This window comes from Rhinatrema bivittatum, chromosome 1 (assembly GCF_901001135.1).
Source record: "Rhinatrema bivittatum chromosome 1, aRhiBiv1.1, whole genome shotgun sequence".
In the NCBI taxonomy this organism is placed as follows: domain Eukaryota; kingdom Metazoa; phylum Chordata; class Amphibia; order Gymnophiona; family Rhinatrematidae; genus Rhinatrema; species Rhinatrema bivittatum.
The window spans coordinates 8,485,837-8,507,317 of record NC_042615.1 but is presented as its reverse complement, the minus strand read 5'-3'; the positions used below and the strand labels follow the sequence as shown (position 1 = coordinate 8,507,317).

The 21,481-nt window shown below is 42.1% G+C and overlaps 1 protein-coding gene across 1 annotated transcript in view; it reads left to right on the top strand.

Annotated features, from left to right (window-relative positions):
- Nucleotides 1–21,481, top strand: part of LOC115078027 (2-hydroxyacylsphingosine 1-beta-galactosyltransferase-like) — a 162,375-nt gene that overhangs the window by 75,807 nt on the left and 65,087 nt on the right. Inside the window, exon 2 of the mRNA XM_029581009.1 lies at nt 3,852–4,675. Coding sequence (XP_029436869.1) covers nt 3,854–4,675 — 822 coding nt within the window. The 5' untranslated portion in view covers nt 3,852–3,853. The remainder of the gene's footprint in view (nt 1–3,851; nt 4,676–21,481) is intronic.

The following is a 21,481-nucleotide window of genomic DNA, read 5'->3' as shown; positions in this document are numbered from 1 at the left end:
ACGCGGCGTTGCGGGGGCGAGCCCGGGGGCGTGGTGCCGGCCCGGAGATGTGGTCGAGGCCTCCGGACCAGCCCTCGGGTTGGGTAATGGCGCGCCAGCAGCCCGCTGGCGCACGCAGATTTATGTCTGCTTTTCGCAGGCGTAAATCGTGGAATAAAGGTAAGGGGGGGGGGGGTTTAGATAGGGCCAGGGGGGTGGGTTAGGTAGGGGAAGGGAGGGGAAGGTGAGGGGAGGGCGAAGGAAAGTTCCCTCCGAGGCCACTCCGAAATCGGAGCGGCCTCGGAGGGAACAGGCAGCGCACGCTGGGCTCGGCGCGTGCAGGTTGCACAAATATGCACCCCCTTGCGCGCGCCGACCCCGGATTTTATAAGATACACGTGGCTACGCACATATCTTATAAAATCCAGCGTACATTTGTTTGCGCCTGGTGCGCGAACAAAAGTACGCGATCACGCAATTTTTTTTAAATCTACCCTTATGTGTACTAGTTTGCCTCCGCATTCACAGTCTTGTTCCAGTCTTATTCCAGTGTTCTACTGTTCCAGCATCCTACTGTTCCAGCCTGTCCAGCGTCCTCCTGTTCCAGCATCCTTCTGTCCTGTCTCCCCAGGTAGTACCTTCAGACTGTCTCTCTGGTACTGACCTCTGCCTGCTCCATTGACCATTCTGCTCGCTGGCTGGATCTTCACCTCTGCCTGCCTTGTGACCTCATCTGACCCCTGGAACCTGACCCCTGCTTCATTGACTACTCTCGGACTGACTCCTGGTATCTGACCTCTGCCTTGGCTGACACTCCTTGGTCTGATCCACAGAACCTGACCCCGGCTGCCATTGACCACATCTCTTGATTCTGGCTTTGTCCCTTGCCTTGTCATAGCCTACGCTGTACTGGACTTCCCAAATCCTCCAGGCCTACAGCCTAGTGAGTGTCCATGCTGCCTTGCTGCTCATGGGCATGCCTCTCTACCACTTCTATAGGAAACCCTGCAAGGCCCATCTAAGTCCAAACAGCCCGGGGGGACCGCAGGCTTCCAGTGGTGAAGCTCATCCTAGCCTCTGTCCCCTCTTGTGCTCTGCCCCCTGGGGGCAGGTGCTTCCTGGTCCCTACAGGGAGCCATTCCACACTGCTCCAGGACAAGGGTCCACCTCCAAGCGCAAAAGATTGCCAAGGCCGTGGACTCGGCGGAGTCTCCCACCTCCAGGGCCCTACCGGGTTTGGCCGCAACAGTCAAATAATTTCACCAAGCTTTGGAATCGTTAGCCTCTTCGGTGGAAGAGCTTCATTCCCAGCTACGAGATACAGCTCTGGCCAATCCCGTGGGCCTATTGGCCTCTATGCTACCCAAAGATCGTTGGCGCTCCCTGCACCTCCTAAATACAATGGGGACCCACACTCTTGTCTTGGCTTCCTCAACCAGTGCTTCATGCAATTTGCACTGCAACCCTCCTTGTTCCTGAAGGAAACTACCAAAGCGACTTTCATCCTTTCCTGCCTAGAAGGGAAGGCTCTTGCAGGGGCCTCTCCATTGTGAGAACACTCTGATCCCCTGCTTTCCAAGTTATCCGAGTTTGTTGCTCTCTTCAAGCAGACCTTCGGAGACCCAGGCTGCCAAGCTGTAGCCAGCCAAAATCTACTCCTCCTCCATCAATGGTCACGGACCCTCTCAGAGTATATGGTGAAATTCAGGACCCTGGCTACCGAGCTCTGGTGGAAAGAAGATTTTCTGCAAGCCATCTTCCTAGATGGTTTCTCCAGGGCTCTCAAAGATGAACACTCCATCCATGAGACTCCCATGTCTCTAGAGGACCCGATTTCCCTCACTGGGAGGATCGACCATTGCCTCCGGCAATGGTGCCTAGAAGTAAAGGCCTCTCGCTCTCCTACTCCATGCCCCATGCATGTCCAGCCAAGACTCCATCACCACCACCTCTTCCCATGGTGGAATCCATGGAGGTGAACCTTGGGCAACTGTCTCTGACTGAACGTCTTCGTTGGAGGAAGGAATGTCTTTGTCTTTACTGTGGTGCCTCCAGACATCTTCTGCAGTTCTGTCTGGTCCATCCGGAAAACTGCAACTCCTGAGCCCGGTGGGGGTCCCGAGCTTAGGCGCTACTGTCACCAGCCCTCAACTCCTGCTTCCAGTCTCTCTGGGCATTGGGTCCCACTCCTTCGCCACCACTGCTCTTGTCAATAAAGGGGCAAGTGGAAGCTTCATCATGGATGACATCGTCAAGCTTCTGAACATTCCTCTTCAGTTATTAGAGGTGAGCCTTCATATTGCCTCCATCCAAGGAGAACATCTTCCAGAGCTCATCACCCATCGAACAGTGCCCGTTCTTCTTACTGTGGGCACTCTCCATGAGGAGTAGATGTCCTTCTATGTGTTAAAATGCTCTACACATCCAGTCATTCTGGGGCTGCCCTGGCTCCAGTCCCATGAACCCCAGTTCGATTGGCATTCCCTGCAATTGGTGCAGTGGGTTTCCAATTGCCAGAAGACATGTCTACATCAAGTATCTCCAGCCGTCTCTGTCTTGAAGTCTACCACCCTATCTGGTTTGCCTACCCAGTATGCCGAGTTTGAAGACGTTTTCTCGAAGCAGAAGGCTGACACACTACCTCCGCTACGCAAGCTGAATTGCTCTCTGGAACTGCTCCAGGCACAATGCCTCCCAAGGGTAGGTCATCTGTAAGTAACAGAATGTGTAAGGTCAATAAATAAGTTCACACCCATAATTCATTAGTAATTTTGAGTTTTTGATTGCAGCCAAAAGATCTTATATTAAACAAAGTTCCTATACTAAAGCTGCCCAATTTAATTCTTCAATCATTCCAAATGGTGTTGCTGTACAGAGCATATAAATCTAAAAAAACGTGGCCTTGTTGGGAGGGCAGTAAGCTATTATGTTTTGATGCTGGTGTTTCTAAGCTCATGTTTTGATACCGTCTTTTAAACTTGATGCCAGAATATTGTTATTTTATGAACTGATATTAGGTTAATGTAGGAGTGCTACTTTTGCACAATTCACTAGGAATCAATAAAAACAAAATTTCTCAATAAAAACATGGACATTACAATGAGGAAGGTGATTGGTGATTCATGATCTACTGAACTGTGGGGCATTGAGTACTGGGATGGTAACAGTCTTCATGCTATATCAATCTCTTCCATAAAAATTTGATTTGAAATTATTTAAAACTATTACAAAAAAATTTTTTGTATACAAGATGCATGTTAGGATGTAGATATCTTTGATATTTTGTGTTCATTTCAGGAAGATTGAGGAATGATGTTAATTTGCTTTTGTTAATATTATTACATTCCATGGTGGTTATTTTTTGCATTGGTTTGTAACTTCTGAGTTAGCCAGCCAAATGTTTTTGAATATGTGCCTCTTAATTTCTAATCAGGAAGACAGCAGCAGAAGTGAGACACAGAAATGAGCCTACATTGTCACTTGCTCATAGCTATCAGGAACCATGTGTAATGAGTCATCAGTCATCGGGTTCTCTGTATGTAAGAAGAATGTATGTGTAAAGCCGGCAATGAGCACAATCTCTGTACTCATTGGATTGTCTGTCAGAGATAGCATTTTGAAGACCATCAATGAGCATACACTTATTGCTCAATAAGTCCTCCATGGGTCAGAGAAAGTATGTGTAAGGTCAACAATGCATGCGCACATTCATCACTCACTGGGTCATCTATGTGTCAGAGATAGCATGTCTAAGGTCAGGAATGAATGTAAAGTCATCGATTTTCAGGTCTTCTGTAAGTAACAGAATGTGTAAGGTCAATAAATAAGTTCACACCCATAATTCATTGGTAATTTTGTGTTTCTGATTGCAGCCATGACCTCTTATGTGCTTCCTTTCATACTCTTCATGGGTACTTTTGGAATTACAAATGCTGCCAAAATTATAGTTGTGCCGCCAATCATGTTTGAAAGCCATCTATATATTTTCAAGACTTTGGCATCTGCTTTACAAGAACAAGGCCATGAAACAGTGTTCTTGGTGTCTGAGGGCAGGGATGTGCCTCTATCAAGTCACTACAAGCTACAGCGGTACCCGGGAATCTTCAACAGCAGCACCTCTGATAACTTCCTACAGTCCAAAATGCAGAATATTTTCTCTGGTAGGTTGACAGCAATAGAGTTCTTTGACATTCTGGATCACTATTCCATGAACTGTGACATGATGGTTGGAAATCAGGAGCTGATGCATCAACTTAAACAGCAGAACTTTGATCTTCTCCTAGTGGATCCTAATGAGATGTGTGGCTTTGTTATAGCTCATCTTCTTGGAGTTAAATATGCTGTGTTCTCAACTGGCCTTTGGTACCCAGCAGAGGTTGGTGCCCCAGCTCCACTGGCTTATGTTCCAGAGTTTAATTCACTACTTACTGACCATATGAATCTCTTGGAAAGAATTAAAAATACTGTCATTTACTTGGTTTCCAGATTAGGAGTTTATTTTGTAGTTCTCCCAAAATATGAAAGAATAATGTGGAAGCACAAGGTGGTACCAGAGAAGTCCATGTATGATCTGGTCCATGGATCCAGCCTTTGGATGCTATGTACTGATGTTGCCCTAGAGTTCCCAAGACCAACTCTGCCTCATGTTGTCTACGTGGGAGGAATCCTTACGAGACCAGCCAGACCTTTGCCAGAAGTAAGCTTTATTACTCTTTAAGTTCTCTAACAGTGAAAGAATGGTAAAAGAAAAATCATGATGTCATGGTACAATATAAACTTTGGAACTTCAAGGTGTATGATATTAGCTGACATCCAATGATCACCAGATAGTATGGCTTAATATAAGAGCAAAGGAAGAGAGGAGTCACAACAAAGGTCAAGATCCTGCATTTCTACATACCAAATTTGTTAAGATGTGGGAATACCTTAGCAAGGCACTGGAGGGGTGGGGAGGCAGTGAGGATCCAGGTGAACTAGAAGCTATGGTAAGGGCGGCAAGTCTTTGATATGAAGGTAAATAAAAGTAAGAGGAAGAACAGACTAGTCTGGTTTTCAAAAGAGGTGGCTGAAAAAGGAAGGGCAAAAAGAGGTATCAGAATGATTAGGACATGGAAGAATACCTAGAAAGTCTGAAAGAAACAGGGAAGATGGGACACCAAAGACAAAATTGGAGGAAAATGTAGCTAAGGCCATGAAGGAAGGTGCAACATGTTATACATGTTATGCATGTTATACATATTATACATGTTATACATGTTATGCATGTTATACATATTATACATGTTATACATGTTATACATGTGCGTGACTGGAGGAAGGTCAGAGGTAGGTCTGCAAGACTAAGGATGTGTGGTCATTGAAACATATAGGTAAAATGCAATGAATGAGACCATATATTATACATGTTATACATATTATACATGTTATACATGTGCGTGAATGGAGGAAGGTCAGAGGTAAGTCTGCAAGACTAAGGATGTATAGTCATTGAAACATAAAGGTAAAATGCAATGAATGAGACCATATATTATACATGGTATACATGGTATACATGTTATACATGTATACATGTGCATGAATGGAGGAAGGTCAGAGGTAGGTCTGCAAGACTAAGGATGTATACTCATTGAAACATAAAGGTAAAATGCAATGAATGAGACCATATATTATACATGTTATACATATTATACATGTTATACATGTGCGTGAATGGAGGAAGGTCAGAGGTAAGTCTGCAAGACTAAGGATGTATAGTCATTGAAACATAAAGGTAAAATGCAATGAATGAGACCATATATTATACATGGTATACATGTGCATGAATGGAGGAAGGTCAGAGGTAGGTCTGCAAGACTAAGGATGTATACTCATTGAAACATATAGGTAAAATGCAATGAATGAGACCATATATTATACATGTTATACATATTATACATGTTATACATGTGCGTGAATGGAGGAAGGTCAGAGGTAAGTCTGCAAGACTAAGGATGTATAGTCATTGAAACATAAAGGTAAAATGCAATGAATGAGACCATATATTATACATGGTATACATGGTATACATGTTATACATGTATACATGTGCATGAATGGAGGAAGGTCAGAGGTAGGTCTGCAAGACTAAGGATGTATACTCATTGAAACATAAAGGTAAAATGCAATGAATGAGACCATATATTATATATGTTATACATGTTATACATGTGCATGAATGGAGGAAGGTCAGAGGTAAGTCTGCAAGACTAAGGATGTATAGTCATTGAAACATAAAGGTAAAATGCAATGAATGAGACCATATATTATACATGTTATACATGGTATACATGTTATACATGTATACATGTGCATGAATGGAGGAAGGTCAGAGGTAGGTCTGCAAGACTAAGGATGTATACTCATTGAAACATAAAGGTAAAATGCAATGAATGAGACCATATATTATACATGTTATACATGTTATACATGTGCATGAATGGAGGAAGGTCAGAGGTAAGTCTGCAAGACTAAGGATGTATAGTCATTGAAACATAAAGGTAAAATGCAATGAATGAGACCATATATTATACATGTTATACATGTATACATGTGCATGAATGGATAAAGGTCAGAGGTAGGTCTGCAAGACTAAGGATGTATACTCATTGAAACAAAGGTAAAATGCAATGAATGAGACCATATATTATACATATTATGCATGTTATACATGTTATACATGTTATACATGTTATACATGTGCATGAATGGAGGAAGGTCAGAGGTAGGTCTGCAAGACTAAGGATGTATAGTCATTGAAACATAAAGGTAAAATGCAATGAATGAGACCATATTTTATACATATTATACATGTTATACATGTTGTACATGTTATACATGTGCATGAATGGAGGAAGGTCAGAGGTAGGTCTGCAAGACTAAGGATGTATAGTCATTGAAACATAAAGGTAAAATGCAATGAATGAGAGCATATATTATACATATTATACATATATACATGTTATACATATTATACATGTTATACATGTGCATGAATGGAGGAAGGTCAGAGGTAGGTCTGCAAGACTAAGGATGTATAGTCATTGAAACATAAAGGTAAAATGCAATGAATGAGACCATATATTATACATATTATACATATTATACATATTATACATGCTATACATGTTATACATATTATACATGTTATACATGTGCATGAATGGAGGAAGGTCAGAGGTAGGTCTGCAAGACTAAGGATGTATAGTCATTGAAACATAAAGGTAAAATGCAATGAATGAGACCATTTATTATACATGTTATACATGTGCATGAATGGAGGAAGGTCAGAGGTAGGTCTGCAAGACTAAGGATGTATAGTCATTGAAACTAGAGATGTGAATCGTGTCCTCGATCATCTTAACGATCGATTTCATCTGGGAGGGGGAGGGAATCGTATTGTTGCCGTTTGGGTGTGTAAAGTATCGTGAAAATCATTAAAATCGTGAGCCTGCACACTAAAACCCCCTAAAACCCACCCCCGACCCTTTAAATTATGTTATACATGTGCATGAATGGAGGAAGGTCAGAGGTAGGTCTGCAAGACTAAGGATGTATAGTCATTGAAACATATAGGTGAAATGCAATGAATGAGACCATATACATGTTATACATGTATACATGTGCATGAATGGAGAAAGATCAGATGTAGGTCTGCAAGACTAAGGATGTATAGTCATTGAAACATAAAGGTAAAATGCAATGAATGAGACCATATATTATACATATTATACATGTTATACATATTATATGTAATACACGTTATACATGTTAAACATGTGCATGAATGGAGGAAGGTCAGAGGTAGGTCTGCAAGACTAAGGATGTATAGTCATTGAAACATAAAGGTAAAATGCAATGAATGAGACCATATATTATACATGTTATACATGTGCATGAATGGAGGAAGGTCAGAGGTAGGTCTGCAAGACTAAGGATGTATAGTCATTGAAACATAAAGGTAAAATGCAATGAATGAGACCATATATTATACATATTATACATGTATACATGTTATACCTGTGCATGAATGGAGGAAGGTCAGAGGTAGGTCTGCAAGACTAAGGATGTATAGTCATTGAAACAAAGGTAAAATGCAATGAATGAGACCATATATTATACATATTGGGGCGGATTTTAAGAGCCCTGCTCGCCTAAATCCGCCCAAATCCGGGCGGATTTAGGCGAGCAGGGCCCTGCACGCCGGTGAGCCTATTTTACATAGGCCTACCGGCGCGCGCAGAGCCCCGGGACTCGCGTAAGTCCCTGGGATTTCGGAGGGGGGCGTGTCGGGGGCGGGACCGAAGCGCGCGGCATTTTCGGGGCGTGTCGGGAGCGTTCCGGGGGCGGGCACGGGGGCGTGGCTACGGCCCGGGGCGGTCCGGGGGCGTGGCCACGCCCTCCGGACCCGCCCCCAGGTCACGTCCCGGCGCGCTAGCAGCCCGCTGGTGCGCAGGGATTTACGCCTCCTTCCGGGAGGCGTAAATCCCCCGACAAAGGTAAGGATGGGGTTTAGACAGGGCCGGGCGGGTGGGTTAGGTAGGGGAAGGGAGGGGAAGGTGAGGGGAGGGCAAAAGAAAGTTCCCTCCGAGGCCGCTCCGATTTCCGAGCGGCCTCAGAGGGAATGGAGGTAGGCTGCGCGGCTCAGCGCGCGCCGGCTATACAGAATCCATAGCCTTGCGCGTGCCGATCCCTACTTTTGTTTGCGCCTGATGCGCCAGCAAAAGTAGGCCAAATCGAGCGGTTTGAAAATCTACCCCATTATACATATATACATATTATACATGTTATACATATTATACATGTTATACATGTGCATGAATGGAGGAAGGTCAGAGGTAGGTCTGCAAGACTAAGGATGTATAGTCATTGAAACATAAAGGTAAAATGCAATGAATGAGAGAATATATTATACATATTATACATATTATACATGTTATACATGTTATACATGTGCATGAATGGAGGAAGGTCAGAGGTAGGTCTGCAAGACTAAGGATGTATAGTCATTGAAACATAAAGGTAAAATGCAATGAATGAGACCATATATTATACATATTATGCATGTTATACATGTGCATGAATGGAGGAAGGTCAGAGGTAGGTCTGCAAGACTAAGGATGTATAGTCATTGAAACATAAAGGTAAAATGCAATGAATGAGACCATATATTATACATATTATACATGTTATACATGTGCATGAATGGAGGAAGGTCAGAGGTAGGTCTGCAAAACTAAGGATGTATAGTCATTGAAACATAAAGGTAAAATGCAATGAATGAGACCATATATTATACATGGTATACATATTATACATGTTATAAATATTATACATGTTATACACGTTATACATGTTATACATGTGCATGAATGGAGGAAGGTCGGAGGTAGGTGTGCAAGACTAAGGATGTATAGTCATTGAAACATAAAGGTAAAATGCAATGAATGAGACCATATATTATACATTTTGTACATATTATACATGTTATACATGTGCATGAATGGAGGAAGGTCAGAGGTAGGTCTGCAAGACTAAGGATGTATAGTCATTGAAACATAAAGGTAAAATGCAATGAATGAGACCATATATTATACATGTTATACATGTTATACATATTATACATGCTATACATGTTATACATATTATACATATTATACATATTATGCATGTTATACATGTGCATGAATGGAGGAAGGTCAGAGGTAGGTCTGCAAGACTAAGGATGTGTGGTCACTGAAACATAAAGGTAAAATGCAATGAATGAGACCATATATTATACATGTTGTACATGTTATACATGTGCATGAATGGAGGAAGGTCAGAGGTAGGTCTGCAAGACTAAGGATGTATAGTCATTGAAACATAAAGGTAAAATGCAATGAATGAGACCATATATTATACATATTATAAATATTATACATGTTATACATGTTATACATGTGCATGAATGGAGGAAGGTCAGAGGTAGGTCTGCAAGACTAAGGATGTATAGTCATTGAAACATAAAGGTAAAATGCAATGAATGAGACCATATTTTATACATGTTATACATGTTATACATGTTATACATGTGCATGAATGGAGGAAGGTCAGAGGTAGGTCTGCAAGACTAAGGATGTATAGTCATTGAAACATAAAGGTAAAATGCAATGAATGAGACCATATTTTATACATATTATACATGTTATACATGTTATACATGGTATACATGTTATACATGTGCATGAATGGAGGAAGGTCAGAGGTAGGTCTGCAAGACTAAGGATGTATAGTCATTGAAACATAAAGGTAAAATACAATGAATGAGACCATATATTATACATGTTATACATGGTATACATGTTATACATGGTATACATGGTATACATGTTATACATGTGCATGAATGAAGGAAGGTCAGAGGTAGGTCTGCAAGACTAAGGATGTATAGTCATTGAAACATAAATGTAAAATGCAATGAATGAGACCATATATTATACATGTTATACATGTTATACATATTATACATATTATACATGTTATACATGTGCATGAATGGAGGAAGGTCAGAGGTAGGTCTGCAAGACTAAGGATGTATAGTCATTGAAACATAAAGGTAAAATGCAATGAATGAGACCATATATTATACATGTTATACATGTTATACATGTGCATGAATGGAGGAAGGTCAGAGGTAGGTCTGCAAGACTAAGGATGTGTGGTCATTGAAACATAAAGGTAAAATGCAATGAATGAGACCATATATTATACATGTTATACATTTTATACATGTTATACATATTATACATGTGTATGAATGGAGGAAGGTCAGAGGTAGGTCTGCAAGACTAAGGATGTGTGGTCATTGAAACATAAAGGTAAAATGCAATGAATGAGACCATATATTATACATGTTATACATGTTATACATATTATACATATTATACATGTTATACATGTGCATGAATGGAGGAAGGTCAGAGGTAGGTCTGCAAGACTAAGGATGTGTGGTCATTGAAACATAAAGGTAAAATGCAATGAATGAGACCATATATTATACATGTTATACATGTTATACATGTGCATGAATGGAGGAAGGTCAGATGTAGGTCTGCAAGACTAAGGATGTATAGTAATTGAAACATAAAGGTAAAATGCAATGAATGAGACCATATATTATACATGTTATACATTTTATACATGTTATACATATTATACATGTTATACATGTGCATGAATGGAGGAAGGTCAGATGTAGGTCTGCAAGACTAAGGATGTATAGTCATTGAAACATAAAGGTAAAATGCAATGAATGAGACCACTTTTGTTTCATTTGTGTCCCTCTGAAATGAATGGAGATTGCTCATAAAAATAAACACAACTTTTGTATCAATTTATATCTATGGCCCATGTAAAAGTGCGGTAAATTAACACAGAGGGTGACAATTATCAATACTCCCTGATTTACTTATAGTTATATCACACAACAGAGAGATCACACATTCACAATGTATATAAATATTTAGATCTATGTCAAGAAATTTATGATCTGGATTGATCTTTTGGGAATGTGCAATCTTAGTCTCTGGTAATAAATGATTTGTAATCTATGTACATTGTTTAATCCATGTGCAAGATGTTTTTAAGTAAGTAATGGGTATGGTTGATTGTATGAGTGTGCTGGTTTAGTTTTTAAAGTGTCTACATAGGTGAGTGTGTTATGATGTTCAATAAATGTTTATACACATTGTGAATGTGTGATCTCTCTGTTGTGTGATATAACCATGTAAACTTGCAGCAGGAGACAGCTGTTTTTCATCCAAAGGTAAGTGTAGCAACCAAGCAAAGCCAGTGAGGTAGTAGCCTGCCTAGAGCAGAGGCAGAGAAGTAGGCAAAAAGACAGAATAGAGAACCAATAAAGGTGGAACTTTTTTTTTAACTAGCTTTTAACTGGTACCTTGATGAATTGAAATTGTTGTCCTCCCATTGAAAGGTCTTAGCATGTGCAAATAAATTCAGTTTTCTCTGTTGGATTTCAGAGGGAAGGGTTGTCTTTTTTTTGAAGCTCTTTTTGAGTACAAGATGATTTCTAAAAGTTCATGAAAATAAGAGAGAGAAATTTTGGCAAAGTACTTTGTTACCTTCACTGCTGCAGTTTTGTGAGGGAAAGACAGGTGTGCTGTGCTCTGTCTGTTTACTGGGGCAGGGAAGTGGAGACAGAAAAGCAGTGAATAGCAATGATTTTATTTCTCTCTGGCTCTGCAGTGTGTTGCTTATTTGCAGATTTCAGACAGAGATTGCAGTGAACAGAAGAGCAGTCTTGCCAGCCTTTCCAGTATCTCCTCTCTGAGACTTTTTTTGTATGTGCATAAAGAATCAGTCTGCAATGCACACATATACACTGAGTATGAAAAAAGCATTTTTGTACACATGTGAAGGATAGATAGTCAGTACAGTTTGTACCACTGGCAAGTTGCTAATGCTGCTTGGCAATGCTTGCTAAGCACTGAAGTACACTCAAGTCGACAGACTGATTGTGTGTGTGACAGATAGTGATTACCAGAGTGGTACTAGTGAATGGTGCAGTACATTAATAAACTATATTCTGGCATCTAAAATCCCAGTAGCTACTTCCAATTTATTTATTTATTTATTTAAAATCTTTTCGTTAAGCGGGTGCCATCACAAGGGTTCACAATAAGGCACAAAAACTATACGAGCGGATTTTAAAAGCCTTGCTTGCGTAAATCCGCCCAGATTTACGCGAGCAGGGCCTTGCGCACCAGTGGCCTATTTTCCATAGGCCACCGGTGCGCGCAGAGCCCCGGGACGCGCGTAGGTCCCGGGATTTTTGGAAGGGGCGTGTCGGGGGCGTGTCAGGGGGCGGGACCCGATGATGCTGTGTTTCGGGGGCAGGACCGGGGGCGTGGCCCAGGCGCGCGTAGATTTACATCTGCTTCTCGCAGGCGTAAATCTAGGGACAAAGGTAAGGGGGGGGGTTTAGATAGGGCCGGGGGGGGGGGGTAGGTAGAGGAAGGGAGGGGAAGGTGAGGGGAGGGCGAAAGAGAGTTCCCTCGGAGGCCGCTCCGATTTCGGAGCGGCCTCGGAGGGAACGGAGGCAGGCTGCGCGGCTCGGCACGCGCCGGCTGCCCAAAATCAGCAGCCTTGCACGCGCCGATCCAGGATTTTAGAGGATACGCGCGGCTATGCGCGTATCTTTTAAAATCCAGCGTACTTTTGTTTGCGCCTGCTGCGCAAACAAAAGTACGCGATCACACTGTTTTTAAAAATCTACCCCATATTGAATAAACTGACTAGAATTCTAATTCTTAAACAGGTGCCATCAAAAATACTGTAACATTATATCATAATAAATACTATTTGGTGAGTGTTATAAGTCATGTCTAGTTTTTCTAACTCTGCTAAAAGTTTGGTGTTATTTAATACGAATACCGAATTGGACGAATCCGTCCCTACTGCACATCCCTACCACAGGGACCTGACTTCCTCCACTGTGAATGTCTGTCATGCCCCTATCAACACCAGAGGGACCTGACTACCTCCACTGTGCCAGCCTGTCTTGCCCTTATCAGCTTTTGGCACCTCTGCTTTGCTGCCATGTACAAGACATCAGACGACTCTACCCCTTGTGGTGTTCTTGCCACTCTCATGGTTCCTCAGTGTGTTGGTGCTAGTCTATCTGCTTGCTATGCTCCCCCTTCATTGTGCTGTAGGAGGTTGATGCCACTTGTTTTACCGCTTTGCCTGTCTTGCTGCCTTCGAGTGTTCATGCATCTGTTATCGGTGCTCTCTTTTGATGCTGTGGTGTGTTTTTGACACTCTCGCTGTTGCTTTGTGCCTCTGTTAAAGCTCTCTTGCCACCCCTGGTACTCCTTTGCACCTTTAAAATGCCTTAGGCTATTCATGTTACTTTGCCACAGCCTTTTTCTCATTCTGATGATTGCTCCCCAGAAATTTTGTCCAAATTGATAAGAAAACCCAAATTCTGCAGTCAAAAATAGGCTGCAATACTTCCCCCATTGACTTTAATGGCAAACAAAAAACGAATCAGACTAATAATAATAATTTTTTTGTTTTGAAACTAATGAAATGAATTGGGGTCCCAACGAGATGAATAAACGAACCAAAACAAATGTTTTTCTTCTGCACATCCCTAGTAATTATATTATATTATATTATATTGAACTGGAAAACTGAAAATAGATAACAATATGTATTTAAAAAGATATAAATATGAAAAAGAAAATGTTAATTTTAAAAACACTTAGAATGCAAAAAATATGTAAAAAAGAGATTATAAACTAAAAGCAGAAAAACTGATAGAAGTGGGAAGAGGAGAGGGCATGGTAACAAGAAACAGGAGAGGGGGAAGGAAAAGTTAGGATGGGAAAGAGGGGAGGGGGAGAAGGGAAGTGGATGTTGGAAAGGGCACAGCAGAGAAATGGGGAGAGAAAAGGCTATGCTCAGTACTGTAGTCCCTTTCTTTCTTCAGCTGGCCGTGCTGTATTCATGACTAATTTCACATTACTGGGCATGTTGGAAAGTAAAGCTTTCAGCTTGAACACCATTATCTCCTCTCAGTAAGATTTGTTTTTAAAAGGCACGAGTTATTGAAAATCATTTTGCTAGTGGTAGCGCTTTAAGGATCCTTCTTTCCGCGTCTGTCTTTTATATAATTGTAATTCCTTCTCCTCCGTGCTCTAATCTACACAGACTTTTGCAAACACTTTGTGCTTTATCAGATTGGCACAAGATCACAAGGGTGAGGCAGCAACGTCCTTGTGCAAGTCCTCCACCTACTTGCCTCGTCTTGCTTCAGCTTTCCTGTTTTTATTCTCACTAATCTTTATTATATTTATTTTTCTTTTATTTCTTTATTATGACTCATTAAGGCTTTCTGTGTTCAGCTGTTGTGAAGATCCTGTTGTCAGGGTGTTTACAGAGGTTGAGAGTCCTGTGAGACTGAATGTTCAGAGTCCCACAGGGTGCATCTAAGGTCCTATGTCCCGAGGGCACAACACCCTCACGCACGCTAATCACTTAATCTGGGCATTTTTTCATGTGTGTGTGTGTTGTCAAATATTGCAGTTATTTTTATTTACCATTTGTAAGCCTGATTCTAAAAAGGATTTCCATAAAAAATGTGAGGCTTCTGTACATAAATCTCTGCTTGAAAAGCAATTCCAAGTCTATGCATGAAAGACTATTTTGCAGTTACTTTCACATGTCTAGGAAGTAGACATAGTAACATAGTAATGATGGCAGAAAAAGACCAACATGGTCCATCTAGTCTGCCCAGCAAGCTTTCCAAGGTAATAACTGCCGCTCTGTGCAGGTTACCCCCATGTTTCTGTTAAGGGTAGTATCTGCTGCTCCATGCAGGTTACCCCATGTTTCTGTTAAGGGTAGTAACTGCTGCTCCCTGCAGGTTACCCCATGTTTCTGTTAAGAGTAGTAACTGCTGCTCCGTGCAGGTTACCCCCATGTTTCTGTTAAGGGTAGTAACTGCTGCTCCCTGCAGGTTACCCCATGTTTCTGTTAAGAGTAGTAACTGCTGCTCCGTGCAGGTTACCCCCATGTTTCTGTTAAGGGTAGTAACTGCTGCTCCCTGCAGGTTACCCCATGTTTCTGTTAAGAGTAGTAACTGCCGCTCCGTGCAGGTTACCCCCATGTTTCTGTTAAGGGTAGTAACTGCTGCTCCATGCAAGTTACCCCCATGTTTCTGTTAAGGGTAGTAACTGCCACTCCGTGCAGGTTACCCCCATGTTTCTGTTAAGGGCAGTAACTGCCGCTCCGTGCAGGTTACCCCCATGTTTCTGTTAAGGGCAGTAACTGCCGCTCCGTGCAGGTTACCCCCATGTTTCTGTTAAGAGTAGTAACTGCCTCTCCGTGCAGGTTATCCCCATGTTTCTGTTAAGGGCAGTAACTGCTGCTCCATGCAGGTTACCCCATGTTTCTGTTAAGGGCAGTAACTGCCGCTCCATGCAGCTTACCCCCATGTTTCTGTTAAGGGTAGTAACTGCTGCTCCATGCAGGTTACCCCATGTTTCTGTTAAGGGTAGTAACTGCTGCTCCATGCAGGTTACCCCATGTTTCTGTTAAGGGTAGTAACTGCCTCTCCATGCAAGTTACCCCCATTTTCTGTTAAGGGTAGTAACTGCTGCTCCATGCAGGTTACCCACATGTTTCTGTTAAGGGCAGTAACTGCCGCTCCGTGCAGGTTACCCCCATGTTTCTGTTAAGGGCAGTAACTGCCGCTCTGTGCAGGTTACCCCCATGTTTCTGTTAAGGGTAGTAACTGCTGCTCCATGCAGGTTACCCCCATGTTTCTCTTAAGGATAGTAACTGCTGCTCCATGCAGATTACCCCCACATTTCGGTTAAGGGTAGCAACTGCCGCTCTGTGCAGGTTACCCCCATGTTTCTCTTAAGGGCAGTAACTGCTGCTCCATGCAGGTTACCCCCATGTTTCTCTTAAGGGTAGTAACTGCTGCTCCATGCAGGTTACCCCATGTTTCTCTTAAGGGTAGTAACTGCTGCTCCATGCAGGTTACCCCCATGTTTCTCTTAAGGGTAGTAACTGCTGCTCCATGCAAGTTACCCCATGTTTCTCCTAAGGGTAGTAACTGCTGCTCCATGCAGGTTACCCCCATGTTTCTCTTACGGGTAGTAACTGCTTTAGGTGTGGTTCTGTGAAATGTGACATTCCATCGGAACTGTATGATGAGTTATCCTCCCCGGCAGGGGATCTCCATGAATGGAGGACATAATCACTGGCTTTGGACACAAGCAAGTGGGAATGTGCAGTTGCTCTACCACATCTTGTAGAATAAAATTTCCACCAGCTCCAGAATCTACTAAAGCCAGAGTGGAGAAACGATGATCTTCGAAACCCAGGGTGACATACAGAGTTAAGAACATAAGAAATTGCCATGCTGGGTCAGACCAAGGGTCCATCAAGCCCATCATCCTGTTTCCAACAGAGGCCAAAACCAGGCCACAAGAACCTGCCAATTACCCAAACACTAAGAAGAACCCATGCTACTGATTAAATTAATAGCAGTGGCTATTAGGGATGTGAATCGTTTTTTGACGATTTAAAAAAAATCGTCCGATATTTTTTAAATCGTCAAAAATCGGTACAGTGTGCGATACAATAGAATTTTTCACGATTTATCATGAAAAATCGTTACTCCCGTTAGTGCCCACTAACGGGAGTTATTTGGGGGGAGGGCGGGAAAACCGGCACACCAAAACAGCCCCTAAACCCACCCCGACCCTATAAAACGAATCCCTTACCTTCCCCCACCCCCCCCCACCCCCCCCAAAACTTTTTACGAGTACCTGGTGGTCCAGTGGCGGCGCGGGGACCGATCTCCCGCTCTCTGGCCATCGGCGCCATTTTGACTGCCACTCAAAAATGGCGCCGATGGCCCGATTAAAAAAAAAAACCCACCCGACTCTTTAAAGATGACCACTTAGCTTCTCCCACCCTCCCGATCCTCCCAAAACATTTTTAAATTACCTGGTGCTCTAGTGGTGGTCCCAGGAGCGATCTTCCGTTCTTGGGCCGTCGGCTGCCAGTCATAAAGATGGCGCCGATGGCCCTTTGCCCTTACCATGTGACAGGGTATCCGTGCCATTGGCCAGCCCCTGTCACATGGTAGGAGCACTGGCTGGCCGGCGCCATCTTTAAAGATGGCCTGAGAGCAGGAGCTCGGTCCCCGCGCCCCCACTGGACCACCAGGTACTCATAAAAAGTTTTGGGGGGGGTTCGGGAGGGGTGGGGGAAGGTAAGGGGTCAATTTTAAAGGGTCAGGCCTCACTAAAAAACAATTAACGATGTGAATCGGAACAGATTCACATCTCCAGCGATCAGATATTTCTCTCCCTCCAGCCGAACCCGATTGTTAAGACAAACGGGCACACGATTCACATCTCTAGTGGCTATTTCCTAAGTATAATTGATTAGTAGCCATTAATGGACTTCTCCTCCAAGAACTTATCCAAACCTTTTTTGAACCCAGCTACACTAATTGCACTAACCACATCCTCTGGCAACAAATTCTAGAGCTTTATTGTGCGTTGAGTGAAAAATAATTTTCTCCAATTAGTCTTAAATGTACTACTTGCCAACTTCATGGAATGCCCCCTAGTCCTTCTAGTATTTGAAAGTGTAAATAACCGAGTCACATCTACTCGTTCAAGACCTCTCATGATCTTAAAGACCTCTATCATATCCCCCCTCAGCCTCTCTTCTCCAAGCTGAACAGCCCTAACCTCTTCAGCCTTTCCTCATAGGGGAGCTGTTCCATCCTCTTTATCATTTTGGTTGCCCTTCTCTGTACCTTCTCCATCGCAACTATATCTTTTTTGAGATGCGGTGACCAGAATTGTACACAGTATTCAAGGTGCGGTCTCACCATGGAGCGAAATAGAGGCATTATGACATTTTCTGTTTTATTAACCATTCCCTTCCTAATAATTCCTAACATTCTGTTTGCTTTTTTGACTGCTGGAGCACACTGAGCCGACGATTTTAAAGCATTATGCACTATGATGCCTAGATCTTTTTCCTGGGTGCTAGCTCCTAATATGGAACCTAACATCATGTAACTACAGCATGGGTTATTTTTCCCTATATCCAACACCTTGCACTTGTCCACATTAAATTTCATCTGCCATTTGGATGCCCAATCTTCCAGTCTTGCAAGGTCCTCCTGTAATGTATCACAGTCCGCTTGTGATTTAACTACTCTGAATAATTTTGTATCAACCTCATATTTGATAATCTCACTCGTCGTATTCCTTTCCCGATCATTTATATATATATTGAAAAGCATCGATCCAAGAACAGATCCCTGAGGCACTCCACTGTTTACCCTTTTCCACTGAGAAAATTGACCATTTAATCTTACTCTCTGTTTCCTGTCTTTTAACCAGTTTGTAATCCATGAAAGGACATCACATCCTATCCCATGACTTTTTAGTTTTCGTAGAAGCCTCTCATGAGGGACTTTGTCAAACGCCTTCTGAAAATCCAAATACACTACATCTACCGGTTCACCTTTATCCACATGTTTATTAACCCTTTCAAAAAAATGAAGCAGATTTGTTAAGCTAGACTTCCCTTGGGTAAATCCATGTTGACTGGGATCCATTAAACCATGTCTTTCTACATGCTCTACGATTTTGATCTTGAGAATAGTTTCCACTATTTTTCCTGGCACTGAAGTCAGGCTCACTGGTCTATAATTAGCCGGATCGCCCCTGGAGCCTTTTTTAAATATTGGGATTACATTGGCCACCCTCTAGTCTTCAGGTACAATGGATGATTTTAATGATAGGTTACAAATTTTAACTAATAGATTAGATATTTCATTTTTGACTTCTTTCAGTACCTTAGAATACATACCATTCGGTCCAGGTAATTTGCTACTCTTTAGTTTATCAATCTGGCCTACTACATCTTCCAGGTTCACAGTGATTTCGTTCAGTTCGTCTGACTCATCACCCCTGAAAACCATCTCCGGAACTGGTATCTCCCCAACATCCTCATTAGTAAACACGGAAGCAAAGAATTCATTTACTCTTTCTGCAATGGCCTTATCTTCCCTAAGAGCCCCTTTAACCCCTCTGTCATCTAATGGTCCAACCGACTCCCTCACAGGTTTCTTGCTTCGGATATATTTTAAAAAGTTTTTATTATGAGTTTTTGCTTCTGTTGCCAACTTCATTTCAAATTCTCTCTTCACCTGTCTTATCAATGTTTTACACTTATCTTGACAATGCTTATCTTTTATCCTATTTTCTTTAGATGGATCCTTCTTCCAATTTTTGAAGGATGATTCTTTGGCTAAAATAGCCTCTTCACCTCACCTTTTAACCATGATGGTAATCGTTTTGCCTTCTTTCCACCTTTCTTAATGTGCAGAATACATAAGGACTGCGCCTCTAGGATTGTATTTTTAAACAATGTCCAAGCCTGTTGAACACTTTTAACCTTTGCAGCTGCACCTTTCAGTTTTTTCTAACTATTTTCCTCATTTTATCAGTTTCCCTTTTGAAAGTTTAGTGTTAGAGCTGCAGATTTACTTATTGTCCCCCTTCCAGTTATTAGTTTAAATTTGATCATGTTATGATCACTGTTGCCAAGTGGCCCCACCACCATTACCTCTCTCACCAAATCCTGCGTTCTACTAAGAATTAAATCTAAAATACTCTCTCTCTTGTTGGTTCCTGAACCAATTGCTCCATGAATCAATCATTTATTACATCCAGGAACTTTGATTCTAGCAAGTCCTGATGTTACATTTACCCAGTCAATATTGGGGTAATTGAAATCTCCCATTATTATTGCACTGCCAAATTGGTTTGCTTCCCTGATTTCTCTTAGCATTTCATCATCTGTCTGACCATTTTGTCCAGGTGAATTGTAGCATATTCCTATCACTATACTCTTACCCAACACACATGGGTTTTCTACCCATATAGATTCTACTGAGTATTTAGTCTCTTGTATGACCTTTATCCTGTTGGACTCTATACCCTCCTAGACATAAAGTGCCACACCCCCACCAAGTTGATCCTCCCTATCATTGCGATATAATTATTCCCTGATATAGCACTGTCCCATTGGTTATTCTCCTTCCACCAAGTCTCTGTGATGCCAATTATGTCAATCTCATCATTGCTGCTATACACTCTAACTCTCCCATCTTACTTCTTAGACTTCTGGCATTGGCATATAGACATTTCAAAGTGTGTTTTTAGTTTGTTTTAACAACCTGCTTTTCAGTTGTTTGGGATAATTCAGAAATCATTAGCTTTGGTGATTTTTTAAATATAGGCGTATAGACTATGTTTGCTTTTAATGGAACCTCTCTGTGGGGATGCCCTAACTCTCCTGTTTCATTAGTATCCTTCAAGGATACATTTCTCCAAACCATGCACTGCTGAGTGACTGTCTGCTTTCCCCCTTGTTCTAGTTTAAAAGCTGCTCTATCTCCTTTTTGAAAGTTAGTGCCAGCAGCTTAGTTCAGCTCTGGTTAAGGTGGAGCCCATCCTTTCGAAAAAGTCTCCCCTTTCCCCAAAAGTTTCCTCAGTTCCTTACAAACCTGAATCCCTCTTCCCTGCACCATCGTCTCATCCACGCATTGAAACTCTGGAGCTCTGCCTGCCTCTGGGGACCTGCACGTGGAACAGGAATCATTTCAGAGAATGCCACCCTGGAGGTTCTGGATTTTGGCTTCCTACCTAAAGCTAGCTGCCTTGCTTCCCACATGTACCAAGGCAGCTGGCTCCTCCCCAGCACTGTCTATAATCCTATCTAGGTGACACGTGTGGTCTGCCACTGTCAGAAAGCTCTGTTGTTAAAGCTGGTATTTAGCAATCTGTTATTATTTAGAATAGTTGTGGGTGGATCCTTGGACCAGTGGCAGTTGACCACACCCTTGGGGGAAATC